The sequence below is a fragment of the Chionomys nivalis genome, chromosome 5 (genome assembly GCF_950005125.1).
Source record: "Chionomys nivalis chromosome 5, mChiNiv1.1, whole genome shotgun sequence".
Classification (NCBI taxonomy): domain Eukaryota; kingdom Metazoa; phylum Chordata; class Mammalia; order Rodentia; family Cricetidae; genus Chionomys; species Chionomys nivalis.
In genome coordinates this window covers 59713685-59729472 of record NC_080090.1, presented here as the reverse complement: position 1 = coordinate 59729472, position 15788 = coordinate 59713685, and the positions used below count along the sequence as shown (strand labels likewise).

Sequence of the window (15788 nt, the reverse complement as noted above, 5' to 3'; positions counted from 1 at the left end):
CTTCAAACAAAATAGATATACTACCTTAGGAATAACAACAATGATGATGGCGATAGCATCTCAACTACATATGTTCAATTATTGTTGTTTCAAAACCCCAAGGTAAAAGAACATTAGACAGGTCCAGTTGTCTCTGTAATCGTAATGATGATAATATGTCACTTATTGTGATCAGTTTGGGTTTTTAATTCAATGGTTTATTTTAAGTGGTTGCTTTTTATTTATCTTCTTTCTTGAGACAGGGTTTTACTATGTAGCTTTGGCTTACCCAAAGGTCACTATATAAACCAGGCTGGCTTTGAACTCAGAGATGCACCTGCCTCTGCCTCCTGAGTGTAGCCTATCAGCTGCTTTTAAAATACGTGGGTGTATAGGAAAGCAAACTAAAAAAATATATAAAATTAAAAAAACAATGAAGGAAGGCAAGGTAGCAAGCCAGGGGGATCAAGCAGCAAGCAGCACTTCTCCACGGCCTCTGTCTCGGTTCCTGCTTCTGGGTTCCTGCCCTGTTTGAGTTCATGACCTGACTTCCCTCAGTGAGGGAAGCCAAATGAACCCTGTACTACCCTAGTTGCTTGTGGTTGTGGTGTTTATCACAGCAAGAGAAACCAGACCAGGGCAGGAGCTTTAAATCAATGTGTTTACACATGACAAACACGACAAATCAGGCTTTCCCTTCGTCTGTTTTTAAAAAGAGGGCCTAGAAACAAAGCCCTGTGCATGTTAGACAATAACTCTACCCCTTAGCTATATCTCCAGTCCAGTTTGGTCCATTTTAGTTTTGGAGATCTGGTTTATTGGTATATCACTGGACATGGGCAATACAAGAGGCTCAATCAAAACTTCTAGAGACACAGACTCTGCAAAGAAAGGGCCAATGAACTTGAAGACACAGCAGTGGGGACAATCCAGAAGGAATGTGAAAAATAGACCGGGGAAAACTGAGCTTCGATACGCTGTGGGACAAACACAGGCAACCCAGTATATGACTCCCCAAAGGCGGCAGACAGAGAAAGGACATATGCTTGAATGAATAATGAATAAAAAACTCTTCATTTGGTGAAAACTCAAAGGTTCAAATATCTCCAAAACAATTTCCCAAGTCCAAGAGAAATAAAATCATTCCATGGGAAATCAAAACAAAATCCTTAAAAATCCCTGAACAGCAGCCAGAGGTAAGCGGTAAAAATATTTACTATATAATAATGATTAGAGAAACCTCCTCAGAAACACAGGGGTGCAACCCAAAGACAGCACAGCAACATTTTTTTTTAGAGCCTTATAAGAAAAATAGTGTCGGCTTAGACTCGGTATCTTAAAGTAAAGATGAAATAGACGCTTTCTCAAATATGTGGAGGCTGAATGGATTTCTCATTCACTGACTTGTACCATATAAACTGTGAAAAGAAACCTCCAGGCAGAAATAGAATTGTATCAGGTGGAAGTTTGGACATGGATTCTGACCTACGCAAGCCCCTGGCAACTACTAATGTACTTTTTTGCCTGAGGGTTTGTCTGCTCTGGACGTGGTTTAAATCAAACCATACAGTGTAGTGGTCCTTCATTACCCGTGGTCTGTTCCAAGACCCTCAGTGCTTGTCTGAAACCATGGATAGGACGGAGTCCTAGATATACCGTTATTCGCATCTACGATAAGACTTACGGTATAAGTTAGCCTCATTAAAGTAACAACAACGTGTAAAAACTAACCAGTAGAATTATCACAATATATTGTAATTAATTTCTTAAAAACTTATGTGTTGTATATTTCTGCAATTTTTTATTTTCTGTTTTGGGACCACAGCTGACCTCAAAGGACTGAAGCAACAGAGAGTAAGACCACAGACAGGCCAGGCTGTTGTACACGGCTTTCGTGTCTGACATCTTTCACTTATAAGGTTCCCAGGGTTCACTGTGCTGTGATTGGATTAGCATTCCTTTCTGTGGAGGAATAATGTCCAGCTAGAGGGGTGTACCCCTGGCATTTATGCACCCATTAGCTGAAACTGTTGTGAATAATATTGCAAACAACCATGTATATGTTATTGCTAGGTTATAGTTTACATCTTCCTTCCCTCCCTCTTTCCCCCTCCCTCTTTCCCTCCCTCCCTCCCTCCCTTCCTCTCTCTTTAGAGACAGTATTTCTCTTTGTAGTTCTGACTGTCCTAGAACTCACCCACTATGTAGACCAGGCTGGCCTCCAACTCAACAGAGATCCTTTCCCCAGTTTTGAGATTAAAGGTGTGCCACAATACCTGGATATTTTGCGCTTTTCTAAAATGAGTTTCAGCACCCACTTCAGAGCCAGGCAGACACAGTTGTTTCCCTATAATCCCAGTGCGGGGAGAGCAGAGACTATGAATCCCTGGAACAAACTGGCACGCCAGACTAGCTGGAACAGAGAGCTCTGGGATCAGTGAGAAATCTTGCCTCTAAATATGAGGTGGACAGTCATTGAGGCAGATAGTTTAACATCAACCTCAGGCCCCTCACACGTGTGTCCATGTGCACAGGTGTGAATACATATAGGCAACCAGACACATGCATATGCAAACATAAAGTAAAAGGAAATGAGAAAATATCAGAGGCAGTGGGCATCTAAAGGTCAGCTTTAACTTCCAACTTTCACATTCTGAAGTCACCGGGGAAGAGAGTATCAATGCAGAATTGTCTGATAAAGTTGGTCTGTAGGCATGTGTGTGTGTGTGTGTGATTGTCTTGATTACAAATTAAATGGTATTGCAAAAACCAGGTCACTGAGGGTGGTGCCATTCCCTAGGCAGGGGATATTGGATTGTGCAAGTGTACATAAGTACTCCATACATAGTATAGAGAGGTGGCTGAGTACAAGGAAGTGTGCGTGCATTGGTTTTGATAGTGTGTGTGATGTGACTGGGTGCTCTAAATTCCCGATGTCTTGACTTCCCTGCCATGATGGACTATAACCTGGAGCTGTGAACTAGAATAAACCTTTTGTCCTATAAGTTGCTTTTTGTCAGGATATTATTTTCTTTTTATTATTATTATTATTAAAAATTTCCACCTCCTCCCCTCTTTCCATTTCCCTCTCCCTCCCCCCACTCCCCCTCCCCTCCCTCTCCAGTTCAAAGAGCAGTCAGGGTTCCCTGCCCTGTGGGAAGTCCAAGGTCCTCCCCCCTCCATCCAGGTCTAGGAAGGTGAACATCCAAACAGACTAGGCTCCCACAAAGCCAGTACATGCAGTAGGGCAGTAGGATCAAAACCCGGTGCCATTGTCCTTGGCTTCTCAGTCAGCCCTCATTGTCCGCCACGTTCAGAGAGTCCGGTTTGTTCACATGCTCCATCAGTCCCAGTCCAACTGGCCTTGATGAGCTTATCAGGATATATATATATATTTTTATCATAGCAACAGACACAAAACCAGGACAGGGTGATACAAGGGTTGCTTCTGTTGTGTTCCTTTGCAGCTGAAGAGTCAGAAGGCTTAGCACAAGAATGAAAAGTGTTGCTTGTGATTGTTTCACGGGCGCATGCCAGTTATGACCACCTGCTCTCTGTGTTTTCCCTAGCACGCTCTTGCTCTTCCCTGTTCTCTATGCAGGAGCACCACTGCACCGCATTAAACTCTCGTTCCTGTTCCCCTCCCCAGGCATTTCTAAGATGTACACGGACATTATCAGAGGAGAGTCGTTGATCATTTGTAGCTTCACATGCATTTTCTTTGGAATTTTCCGGGGCCATACAACTAACATTTCCATGTTCAGGGGTAAGAGCATCGTGTTTTGTCCCATATGTTCTCTAAAATCATTCGTATTGAAATGAAAGTGAGTTTGTCTTTGCATCTTTCTCTATACATTGCTCTGGGGCCAGTTAAAATGGTAAGTTAGATAACAAGAAAATAACTAACACCTTTGTATTTTGGTGATCACTTAAAACACAAAGTATACATTGTATGATAAGCGAAATGCAAACAAGAGTATATGGGAGAGCTGGAGAGAGAAAAGGGAAGGGGAAATGATATAATTTTATAATCTCAAAGAATAAAAAAGTAATTCAGACAATAGTAATGAAACCCCTCACTTCCCTCCTCTGGCATGCCTGCACATGTACATCACTACATCACTTGGCTCAGGGTGTCTCCTGAGCTAGGATCACTATGTTTCTCGGTGGACGGAAAGAGTCGACTTGGTCATAGATTTGATGCTGAGAACTTGATTCCTACAGTATTGATAGATCAACCCTAAGAATGAAAAGAGCTGGATTTGTGTGGCTAATGATCACTGGGGGGGTGGAATATGTTCCCCTGACAGGTTTCTAGATGTTGTCCTGGTAGCTAGAGAAGAAAGAGAAAGTCAAGCCGTAGCATGAAGGGGGAAGTGTCCTCCTGTTATGTGACAACTGCAGGGGAGGGGTGACAAGGCTGGAAAGCAGAAAAAGTATGGGTGGAAAAGAGACATTCACAGTCCTTCTCAATGAAGGAGCCCCAGTAATTTGGGTAGACAGTTTAGAAATGATTCATTAGCATATACTAATTAAATACAAATGGATTTTGTTATATTTTTGAATATGTACACAATGTATTTCAATTATCTTCACCCTTGTTATTTTCTCTTGTCTCTTCCTCACTCCCATTAAATCCTCTTTTCAACTAGCCCCTCTATTTATTGTCTTGTGTGTGACCCAAGGAGTTTCACTGGGATTGCTGATAGGAGTGTGGGTGGGAGTTGTTTGTATCCCTGGAGAAATTCCCTGGAGAAATCATCGTAAGCTGTAGACTGAACGGGAAGGCTACTCCTAGACAGCCTCTTTTTCACAAGTTTGTTGGGGGCGCTCTCTTTGCTAAAGAACAGACTCCCTGTTCACAAGCCTCAAGAGTAAACCAAAGACAAACAAAACCCCCAGATGTTAAACTCAAGCTTTTCTTTCTCCCTTTCTTCTATTTTTTAGAGTTACATGTCATCATTGGACTCAGCTTTGACATTTTTGGAAGCGCAATATGTGGATATTGGTGTACGAGATTCATTCGGATTATACTGACCGACCTTTTTAGCAACACACTGACTAACGTTGTTCTCTGTTTTTCTCTGGTGTACATGACTTTCTACCTCGGTAAGGCAAAGGAATGCAAACACTGTTGTTCTCCTGAAAAGCGCAGGAGTCTTGGTTCTTCTGCTCTGCTCCTTACTCCAGAAACTTTGCAACCATTCCCGCCTCTTTGCGGTTTCCCTTCTGTTTTGTCGCTCCACCTCTCCGTCTAGTTATCTCCCGCCCTCTCTTAATATCCTCTTTATTGTAACTCCATATCCCTTCCTGTTTGCATCCCTACCCCTGGTTACTCTCTTACCCCTTTGCGCTCTGTTCTCTAACCCGACAGGTAGTCCCTGGTTGTCCCCTAGGAGAACATGGAGTTCCTATCTGTTCTGACTTTTGAGCAGCTCGCCTGTAAAAAAGGGGAAATTGGCGGAGAAGCTCCTGAGGTCTTTCCCAGCTCAACAGCCTTTACTTAGTAAGCTGAGAAGGCTACTGAGATGCCGACCTTTTCCTCAATCTAGAAGGCAGGAAAGAAGGAGAGATCAGAGGTGCTTCTGTCCCCAGAGAAGCTGGGGGCGGGACAACTGCCAAAGTAATATAATAGAGCTCCGTCCGTGCAGGCCTTCAGTCAGCTCAATCCTATAAAATTGGGACTTGGAGTGTTTCAGTTAGTAACTATGACCAAACTGCGTTTGCTGTCACCGAGTGACTTTCAGGCAAGATCTCAGATCTCAAGAGCTCTTTACACGACTGGTTATGGAAAAGCACTGTTTCCCCAACAGACAGATCGCCACCTAGTAGTTGCTCAGTGCTGTGAGCCAGTCAAACAAGAGAAAACATTTGCAGATTTTTTCCCCCAGAAAGCCCATTTCCTTAAACTCAATTTTATTTCTCCTGTGTGAAAGTTTTGTGGATTCCTTATCTTCAAAGAAGATTCCATCCTATCTTTCCATCTCCCTACCAGACTGTGAGCCTCTGGAGCTTGAGTGCGGCTCATAGTCAGCTCTTGCTCTCCACTTTGCCTCTTTTCAGCCAAGCTTAGAGTTTGTTACATACCTGACAGTAATTTAATACACGATGGTTGAATAAACCATATTACTCAATTTTTGAGTAAGCAGACTCCAGATATGCTTCATCAATCAGCGACCTTAGGACATACTTAGCCCAAAACTTGTCTCTTCATCTATACAAATTACCTCATTTGTACAGGAACTGCAGGTATAAATGAAGGAAGATGCGTGATTGTGTGATGGGACTCGCTATGCTCGGGAGCTGGAGGTACTTAAGGGCTGGTAGGAGCTCATTATGCAAATCTCCTCCTACCTTCATTTGAATGTCAGTTTATGGCACCTAGCAAGCCTTTCTCCACTGCCTCCCATCCCAGTCCCCAGCCCCCAGAGATTAATTTTTAAGCCTTTGCCAGTTCACCACTGGCTGGGTTCAAGGCAGGGAGGTTCATAAACACTGCTTCCCTTCCTCTTTCTTTTAGGATGGAGATATTTTCAGTCAACGCTTGGTGCCCCTTTAAACAGATTAAATGGACGAGAGCTGAGGGTAGAGGGGGCAAGACCCGGTTGCAAACCATTTTAGCCTCATTTTCACTTTAGAAGATCCCCAGCCTGGACACAGAATTCTCAAGCTGAGTTCGGGTCGTCCCTTAACTAACAGTGTGGATTCCTTATTTTCCTTCAACTGTGGGATCAAAGCGCTTGATCAGCTCAGCTCAAGTCAACAAAACTTAAACATTTGACAAAAACGCGTTTAAAACTCGGCACGAAAGAAATCAAGCTATATAAAAATCAATCAAACAAAACTAAAAACTAGTATGTACTTATGATAAAAGCCAGAAACAAGAGTTTGACGTTTTTCCTTCCCTGTCATCACATTTGCGGAACCATTAGCTTTACTTGACTTGATGGTTTAAGTGAAATTCAGTTAGGAAAGTAGGTGAGAAAGTCTAGGGTGAAGCTGTGAATAGATAAATGAGAACAGTGAAATCTTTCCTCACTGTTAACGAGCAGCAGAACCAGTGGCTGGAGAGCGATGTGATGCCGCAGTCACAACGGTGGTCGTCCATCGCCCCTGGGGATGTGCCGAGCACTATCTCATAAAATTTAATGTTTGCAGTAGGTTTGGGAGGGGCTGCTCTTTCACGCCTGTTTTGTACCTGCGCAGACACTGGTGGAGAAAGCGGTCGTCTCTTTCACTTCTTGTCTGCTGTTACACTCGGATCTTTGTCTGTAGCCCAGCATCAATGATATTTACAATATTCAAACATTTTCCCTAGACTAGGCTTTTCAACATCTAGAGCCCAGCGAATTAACCTTTAGTCGGCGCGGGGGAGGGAACATGGGGGAGGCAGAAGCTTCAGGAAGCTGTAAGTTCCTTCAGCAATTCCTGGTACACGGAGCACAAAGTCCCCACCAACCCTGGCCTTGGTGATAATGTAGGGTTGGCAAACTGGGTCAATTTTGCTCTTAGCTGAAAATAGCTTTGTAAAAAAGAGCAGAATAAAATACAAGTAGCTCATGGGGATGGAGATCATATGAAGTTGAAAGCCCACAGTGTTCTCTTGGCTAGTCGTTAGTTTGCATGCTAGCTCTGGCTTCTTTTACAGGATAATCGCGGAGGGACATAGCGGTGACAGGTCCCCTACAGCTCACAAAGGTTAGGTTTTTATTATGGGGCCCGTTACAGAAGAAACCTTGCTATTTCCCGATCTACAGTATTAGGCGAATTCCCTGAAGCCACTTTCTAAATGAGAAACACCACTTTCAACTTTCCTATTGTCTTTACTCAGTGGACACCAGTGTGCAGATTTAAATGCATTTACTTTTAACTCTTTTTTTTTCTCTCTCTCTCTCCCCAGTGGAATATTTTGGAATGTCAGGAATTGTCGCTTTGGTTACAGTAGGCCTGAATTTAGATTCGTTGAGTTTTAAACCGAGGATGGAGTTCATAATTACTAAGTGAGTTTTCTGCCGTATATTCGGTATAGATTCCATAGGATTTTGTATGTATACAATAGTCTGCCTGCGTGTACACCTGCAGGACAGAAGAGGGCACCAGATCTCAAAATGGATGGATGTGAGTCACCATATGGTTGCTGGGAATTGAACTCAGGACCTCTGGAAGAGCACTGCCGAGCCATCTCTCCAGCCCCATTATTGATATTCTTATTCTGAGTAAAGAATCAGTGGTTCAGAGACCATAGTGCCTTTTTTATGTTACTGTGATGGAGTTATACTTTAAATTATGTTTTTTTTTTTCCTTCACGCCATACATGGATGACACCATCCTGATATGAGAAGAAAGTCAGACGTGAAGGAAGAAGGCATCACAGTGAGGTGTCACTAGCAGAACTCTTGCCCGGTCTTCCCTCAGTGACTGGGTGTGGACCAGTCCACAGAATGATGGTTCAGGTCTTCTCTGAGAAACAATGCTAAACCACAGAATTGTTCAGAATCCAGACACCACGTCACAATCTGCCAAAGAAATTCTCATCTCAAATGAAAGCAGATGTGGACAATATGCCTTAACCATGATTTTTCTCATGAAGATTTGTTCAATATAAAAGTTGTTATAAAATAATGCCCTTTCTATATATATATATATATTTTTGGTGTTTAAATTATCCTATAAAAATCAATACCAGTGGTAGATGATGGTACTCCTTTTTTCTTTTTGGCAAAATGAAAAAAATTGGTACCTATAATTTTTGTTACTTTGACGTGTTTGTGAATGAAGCTGGGGACTAACTGGTTCATGATGCTTATTGCTTGATGCAGCAACCGAACTTGGATATGCTCTTGAGACGGGTCGTGCTGCCTTTCGACTTTATTGCAATTACTCGTTCTGGTCACTCAATTGTTAATTCTTTTTAAATTTGTTTTATAAGTTTATATTTTGTGTGTGAGCGTTCTGCATGTATACTTACATGTCAGAGGGGGCATCAGATCCTATTATAGATGGTTGTGAACCACCATGTGGTTTCTGGGAATTGAACTCAGGACCTCTGGAAGAGCATCTCTTCAGCCCCTCAGTTGTTTATTCCTTCATTTAAGTCACCAATTTTTTTTCTGCTGCTATGGCCTGGGTGTTGAATTTTAAGCCTGAGCAATAAGAGTAAGACATTTTCCAAAAACAAACAAACAAAACAAACCCATTATTGTTAAAAGGTGTACTTGTTTTTATAAAAAAACCTAATGATAAGTATTCTAAAACTATGTATTTTGGGGGTCCTATTATATGCAAAGGCATTGTTAGACTCTATAGAGATCATTTAAAAAGTATTCAACTCATTAGTTATTCTATGACAGCTGAGAACTAAGCACTGGAGTTTGAGGTCCTCCATTTATGCTTTTCCCCACAGGAGCTCTGAGTGGTTTGAATCAGGAGACAGGAATGTCTTGAGGAGTCATACTGTGTCCTATTTATACCAGATACCATACTTTATCTGCAGCTAAAATGTGGCTTCCTGACACTTCTTCCCTGGTGTAGATCTTGAGAGCCACTGGTGAGGCTTTGGGGCAAAACAGCTCAAAGTCCTCAGAGAGGGAATCAAGAGGAGGCAGGATTTGAGATCTGCCTGGAGACGTCAGATCTGGTCCTGGCTCATGCAAGCCAGCATATCCTATATATGCCACATCACAGGTTTTTCAGAAGCAATCTGAGAACAACCTACTGGTCTCCCTTGCTTCACTGTGGTAGTGTAGGCAATCAGCACTGCAGGGGCTCAGAAGAGGTCATGGCTAACCAGAGAGCGTCAGATGGAGAACACAGGGCAAACACCAGGTTGCCCAGATGTGTAGGAATTCAGCAGACTGAAAAGCCGACAAGAGAGGCTTTCCAAATGCAAGTCACAGCAGAAATGGTGAAGTGGCATTGCATCATCCTCAGCTGTCACTTTGTGGTACCCACGTGGCTCTTTGTAGCCATTCTCACGCTGGACATTCAGCTCCAGTATTAGATGAACTGCTGGTTAATCCCATAGAAACTGGTGCATCACCAGCTTGGGGATGGTTTTATTTCTCTTCTTTGCTCATACTGTTGCATTGTGAGAGGCACACCATGAGTTGTGGTGTGATGTAAACAATGACCTGAATGTCTTAAATTGTCCTAATGTTGGCTGTAACTAGGGTGGAGGACCCAGGTTCCTCTGAGATAACCTAGTTATAACCTAGTCAGTCATAACATAGGTAGTTTTATGTGAAAAAGCATATATTTTTGAAAGTGCATCAATTAAAATGTGATTTCCTTTTTATCCATCCTAGGTTCTTAATAATGTGTTCATCTGCATATGAACATTTAATATATGGCTTCTTTGGCATTGTGATTGGCTGTGGAGAAATCAAATATTTCAGATTCCACTCACTAGTTTTCACTGTCACCTTATTTGTAACAGTGAATTTTGCAAGGTAATGATTCATTTTAAAGTTTTCTTTGCTGGGCTTAGATTTTTTTGTATATATATGCATTTATGTATTCAGGTGTGTATGCGTGTGCATGCGTGTGTGTGCATGTGAATATGTGCATGTGTGTGCATACATATGGAGAGAGGCCTGAGGCTGATGTTGAATGTCCTCCTTTATATTTTCTCTATCTTATTTAAAAACTACATGTTTATTTGTTTTCTTATTTATTGATATATATTTCCATGCACACACATATATTCACACATTTTGCTATCAGAGGATAGATCGCAGGAGTTGATTCCCTCCTGACACCACGTAGGTCCTAGAGATGGAACTCAGGCTTTCAGACTTGGCAGCAAAGCGCCTTCATCTGCTGAGTCACCTCCACTGGGCCCTCCACTGTATTTTTTGGGACAGAGTCTTTACCTGAACCTGGAGCTCTCTGCTTCAGCTAGACTGACATACTGGCAGGCCCCAAGAATATTCCCATCTTTGCCTCCTGAACACTGGGGTCACAGGTACAGACCACTACTCCGCCTCTTATGTGGGTGCTGGGGATTGAACTCAAGTCCTCACTCTTGTGCCCCAAGCACTTTGCCAACTGAGCCATCTCCCAGCCCCCTCCCACCCACACTTAGATTCTTAAGCTCAGAGTTAGAATTGGAAGCAGTGGAGTCTGGGGAAGAAATGTTCTGTGCTCGGGGAATGTGCGCTGTTGTCTGGGCCTTGGCAGTGGCATGCTGTGAAGCCCTGAGTGAGTGGTTTTTTCAGGTTTCTTACCCTGAATGTGATAGAAATGCCGAGTCCCAGGCCTGTCTTACTGATTCTGCTGACTGAGCAGAGGGGAGATACAGAAAACAGTTCTGTGTATTGTCATCAGGTCCTTTGGACTAAAGGTCGAAGTTAGAGCACACAGGACGAGATGAATGGCATTCCCCATCTTGCTGACTTTCTCATCGCATGTGGTAATCAGAACCTTCGGTAAAGTCATTGTCTAAGCACTTGCCCCGGGGACTAAGCCACTGAAATTAACTCAGCTCCAGGAAAGAGATGTTATTGCATCAGTTTACAGAGGAAGTTTCCAGGGAGCTCAGAAACTTGCCTGGAGTCAGCCACCCAACCTGCAAAGACAGAGCTGGGATGAAAGGTGGACTCAATGAACTCCCTACTCAAATGCCGTTGCCTGAACCTGATAGTGTGTCTTCTATAAGGATTCCTGACAGTGTGACTTCTATACTGTGCAGTGGCCAAAGGACCTTGCTTTCTAAGGTGCTATTTTGAATCCAGTCTTAGGATTCAGGAACCATTACCATGCAATCTAACACATCACTCCTACACTCTGTCCAGCATGTGCCACATCTGATGTACACTTGCTGCTTACACGTGGCTGTTAAATCAGTAGGCCTCCTAACCGTCTTTGGTTTGCAAATCAGTCTTTGCTTCCTACCTGAATTTGTAGGTACAAGTTTATTTCTGGGCTCATATCACTCACTTATTCTTGCCATCTCTGAGACTCCGGGATGGCTTTAAATGTTCTACAATAGCCTTGGGCACACGGTCCAGTTTCTGACTTGGACACTGACATGTATAATATGAAACCGTTTTCCTTACATGTCTGCAATAACTTAGGTATTACATAATAGCCTCAAAAATAAAACTTTGTTTCTGTAACTTTATGTTACATATTATCATGTAAGTGGAGGTCAGATCAGAATTATTAGGACATTACACACCATATACACACAGACATACACAAACAAACAGATACACACAGACATACACACATAGACAGACATATACACAGACACACAGACAAAGAAACACACAAACACACATACGCACAAACGGACACACAGACATACACACATACAGAGATATGGACACATACACACAAATACACACACACAGACTTATACAGACAGACATATACACAGACATACACAGACACACAACACACAGAAACACACACATACACAGACACACACAGAGACATACACACACAAACAGACATACACACAGACATATACAGACACACAAACACAGTCACAGATGTGGACACATGCACACAAAACACACACACACACACACACAGTCACTCTGATACTTTTCTTTCAACTCAAAGGTTGGGTATATCCCTTATGTAAATGGCCGGTCTTTATGGGAATGGATGGGACTGGTTGGCCAATCATAGTGATAATGGAAACTGCCGTGTCTTCTCTAGCCAGGTCTGTTCTGATATCAGGAACTGACAGTGCCTTTGGAGGCTTTGGTCAGGCCTCTGTTCTATCCAGCTTCTTTGGGCTACTGCCACACCCCTAGAGACCGCCTCACTTTCCATCCGCTGTTGGGCCATCAACAGGAGCTACATTTCCTCACAGGCTTCCCCATTTCTAAAGGTCTCCCCTTTGAGTCCCTGACTCCAGACCTGTAGGAAGCCATCAAGCTTTTACTTCAGTGGGAAATTTCCTGCCATGTCCTCTCTCCCTTCCTCCTGTTTAGTGCCCTAAACTGAGAGTGGCCTAGAAACACCCATCTCCTACTGTCTTAGGACGGGCTGGGTCAGCCAGCTCTTCCAAGGTGTTTGGTTGTTTGGCTATGCAGATTTGCTTTCTCAACTTAGAGCCTCCAGAAGGTGGTGCTTCTCCTAACTGTTGTCTAGTGATACCCCTCACCACAAGCTGCATTCTAGGCAAATAGCAGTTCCACATCTTTTCATCTGCAAAGAAGAGGCTAGGTAAACACAACAAGAGCTTCTGGTAGAAGTCTCAAGGGTCACAGTGACAATGAAAGTACAGTGCCTCTCTTCAAGAAGTCTGCCATCTCGTTGGTAGGATAAGAGAAATATTCAAATAATTGTAACATAAGGAAACTAAGCTTTATAATGTGAAAAAATGAATGAAATGTATGCCCTGGCAATGCTGAAGCATGCATGGGCACCCTGTATATTTGTTGAACTTGTCCATACTGGATTTCATGGTTTAAGTTGATGAGGATAACTGACCAGGCCTCTTCTTCAACAGTGCGCCAGATCTCATTACAGGCTGTGAGCCACCATGTGGTTGCTGGGAATTGAACTCAGGGCCTTTGGAAGAGCAGGCAGTGCTCTTAACCACTGAGCCATCTCTCCAGCCCCTGGGGTCCACAGCTAGTCATGAGTTTCTGTGAAATGCCTGCTCTGTGATGGATTTACATATTCAAGATAAATGGATCCAGAGAGAGGGACACACACACATGCACTCACACATGTGGAAAGAGAGAGAGAGAGAGAAAGAGAGAGAGAGAGAGAGAGAGAGAGAGAGAGAGAGAGAGAAGTTGTTAGCAGAAGATTTATGGACAAATGAGGGGGCAGTTCTGGACAGGAGGAGAAAATGAGCGCAGTGTAATTTTATCTTGGACCTCAGTTGATACACAGGAGCTGTGGAGCTCTGAGGTCACTAGGTCACCAGGTGATACACAGGCATACATGTAGGCAAAATGTCCATACACATAATAAAACAACGAAAAGAAGGTTAGGTTTTGAATTTTGTCACAAGATCCTATTGAAAAGTGACCTTAAAATAAGCAGAAACACATTGAAGTACAGGATTCTTTTCTACCCATTTGTGTGTGTGTATCTGTGGGCATGTATATAGTGCATATATGTACATATTTTACATGTATGTGGGTGTATGTGTGAGGGATGTGCATGCACATGTGTGTGTATGCATGCTTGTGGGGGAGCCCTGAGGCGGATTTTGAGACTCTACTTCGACTGATCTTCCACTTCCTTCACTGAGGTAGTCTCTCAGTCAGGCCCAGGCCTCGGGCTCACTGATACAGCTCTTCTCATAGTCTACTTAGGCAATGCTCTTAACCACTGAGCCGTCTCTCCAGCCCTCTCATAGTCTACTTAGGGAATCTCCTGCCTCTGCCTCCTGAGGCTGGAATTGCAGGTGGACCACCACATCTACCAGGTGTTTACTTGGGTTCTATGATCTGAACTCCAGTCTCCATACTTCTCCAGCAAGTATTTTCATCCCTGAACCATCTCCCCAGGCCTAGTGTATGCTTCTTGTAGGAGGTTAAAAAAAATTTGCCTGGTTAAGTTTATAAATGGGTCTATAGTAATTTTGTTTTCTTGGGGGGGTCTGATCATCACTTCTTCCAATTCCAGTTTCTCAGTCATTTTGTGGTTTGTCACAGAACAGATGGACTCGTCAAGATGCTTTGGAGAACTGTCCATATAAGAATTTACTACCTAGCTGCAAACTATACACCATAGTGTTAGCGATAAATTCTCACATTTGTGTAGACTCTTCCACTATACACAGACTATAGTGCGCACAAACTTCAGATTAGCTCCAGGGACTTACTGGTAACCTCTGCTGTTTTCTCATCCCTGGAAACTCTTAAGTGAAGTTTTGTGCTGAGTACACAATTTTAACCATGTATAACATTACTGTATGATGTACGTTTTATTTATTTATACCATTTTCCTGCCCACAGGTTGCTTACTGTTCTCTTCGTGAGTCCTATTTTGATGCATTCAAGTTATGAGTATGATTGGCGATGGGGAGTTGTCATCGCATGGTCTGGAATTAGAGGTGTTTTTAGCTTACTCCTGGCTCCAGATATTTATAGTTTTTCTGAACATAAAATAGAGGCACCACATATGGTAAGGAAAATAATCAAGTGTTATGAATATTTTTATTGAGTCATTTATTACTTACTTTGTAGCATACTATACTTCATCTTAAAGTTAACCAACTTTGAATTAGGTTTTTTTTTTAATGCATTCTTTTCAGTAGAAAAGGACGTTGTTAGAAAAAAGTTTATGTTGATCATGTGTAAGGGGCCAGCATTCACACAGTGACTGTTAATAGGGTTATTTGTATGTTTGATTTCCAATCCTGACTCCACCATTCACGGACTGGCTGACTTTGGGGGATATACCTTGGCTTCGTTCAATCTCAGCTTCTAATTGAGGGTTGTAAAAATAGCTAACACCTAATAAACACTCAGTAAGTTTTACCAAGCATACAAACGCCATTTCCCCCCAATAACTATCAGAAAAGTGATAATAAAACACCTTCATCTAGGACATTCAAATTCATGTAGCTGCCAGAACAAAATCGGAGATGCTAGTGATGTGTACCAAAGGAATATATACCTTTTGAGTTTATAAATTGTTGCATTAAGCATATTCTTTAGTCTTCAGACTCATTTAACAATGTTTGGCTGAACTCAGGCAGTTGTGGCGCACGCCTTTAGTCCCGGCCCTTGGGAGGCAGAAGCAGGCAGATCTCTGTGAATTCAAAGCCAGCCTGGTTTATATAGGAAGTAAAAAACACCCATAGCTTTGTAGAAAGACTCTGTCTCAAAAAA

General features: G+C 42.7%; 1 protein-coding gene across 1 annotated transcript in view; it reads left to right on the top strand.

Moving 5' to 3' along the window:
* Slc9c2 (solute carrier family 9 member C2 (putative)) overlaps positions 1-15788 on the top strand; it is a 62069-nt gene that overhangs the window by 5820 nt on the left and 40461 nt on the right. Inside the window, exons 5-9 of the mRNA XM_057769850.1 lie at positions 3629-3745; positions 4927-5088; positions 7880-7979; positions 10284-10427; positions 14910-15078. Of these exons, the coding sequence (XP_057625833.1) occupies positions 3629-3745; positions 4927-5088; positions 7880-7979; positions 10284-10427; positions 14910-15078 (692 nt within the window). The remainder of the gene's footprint in view (positions 1-3628; positions 3746-4926; positions 5089-7879; positions 7980-10283; positions 10428-14909; positions 15079-15788) is intronic.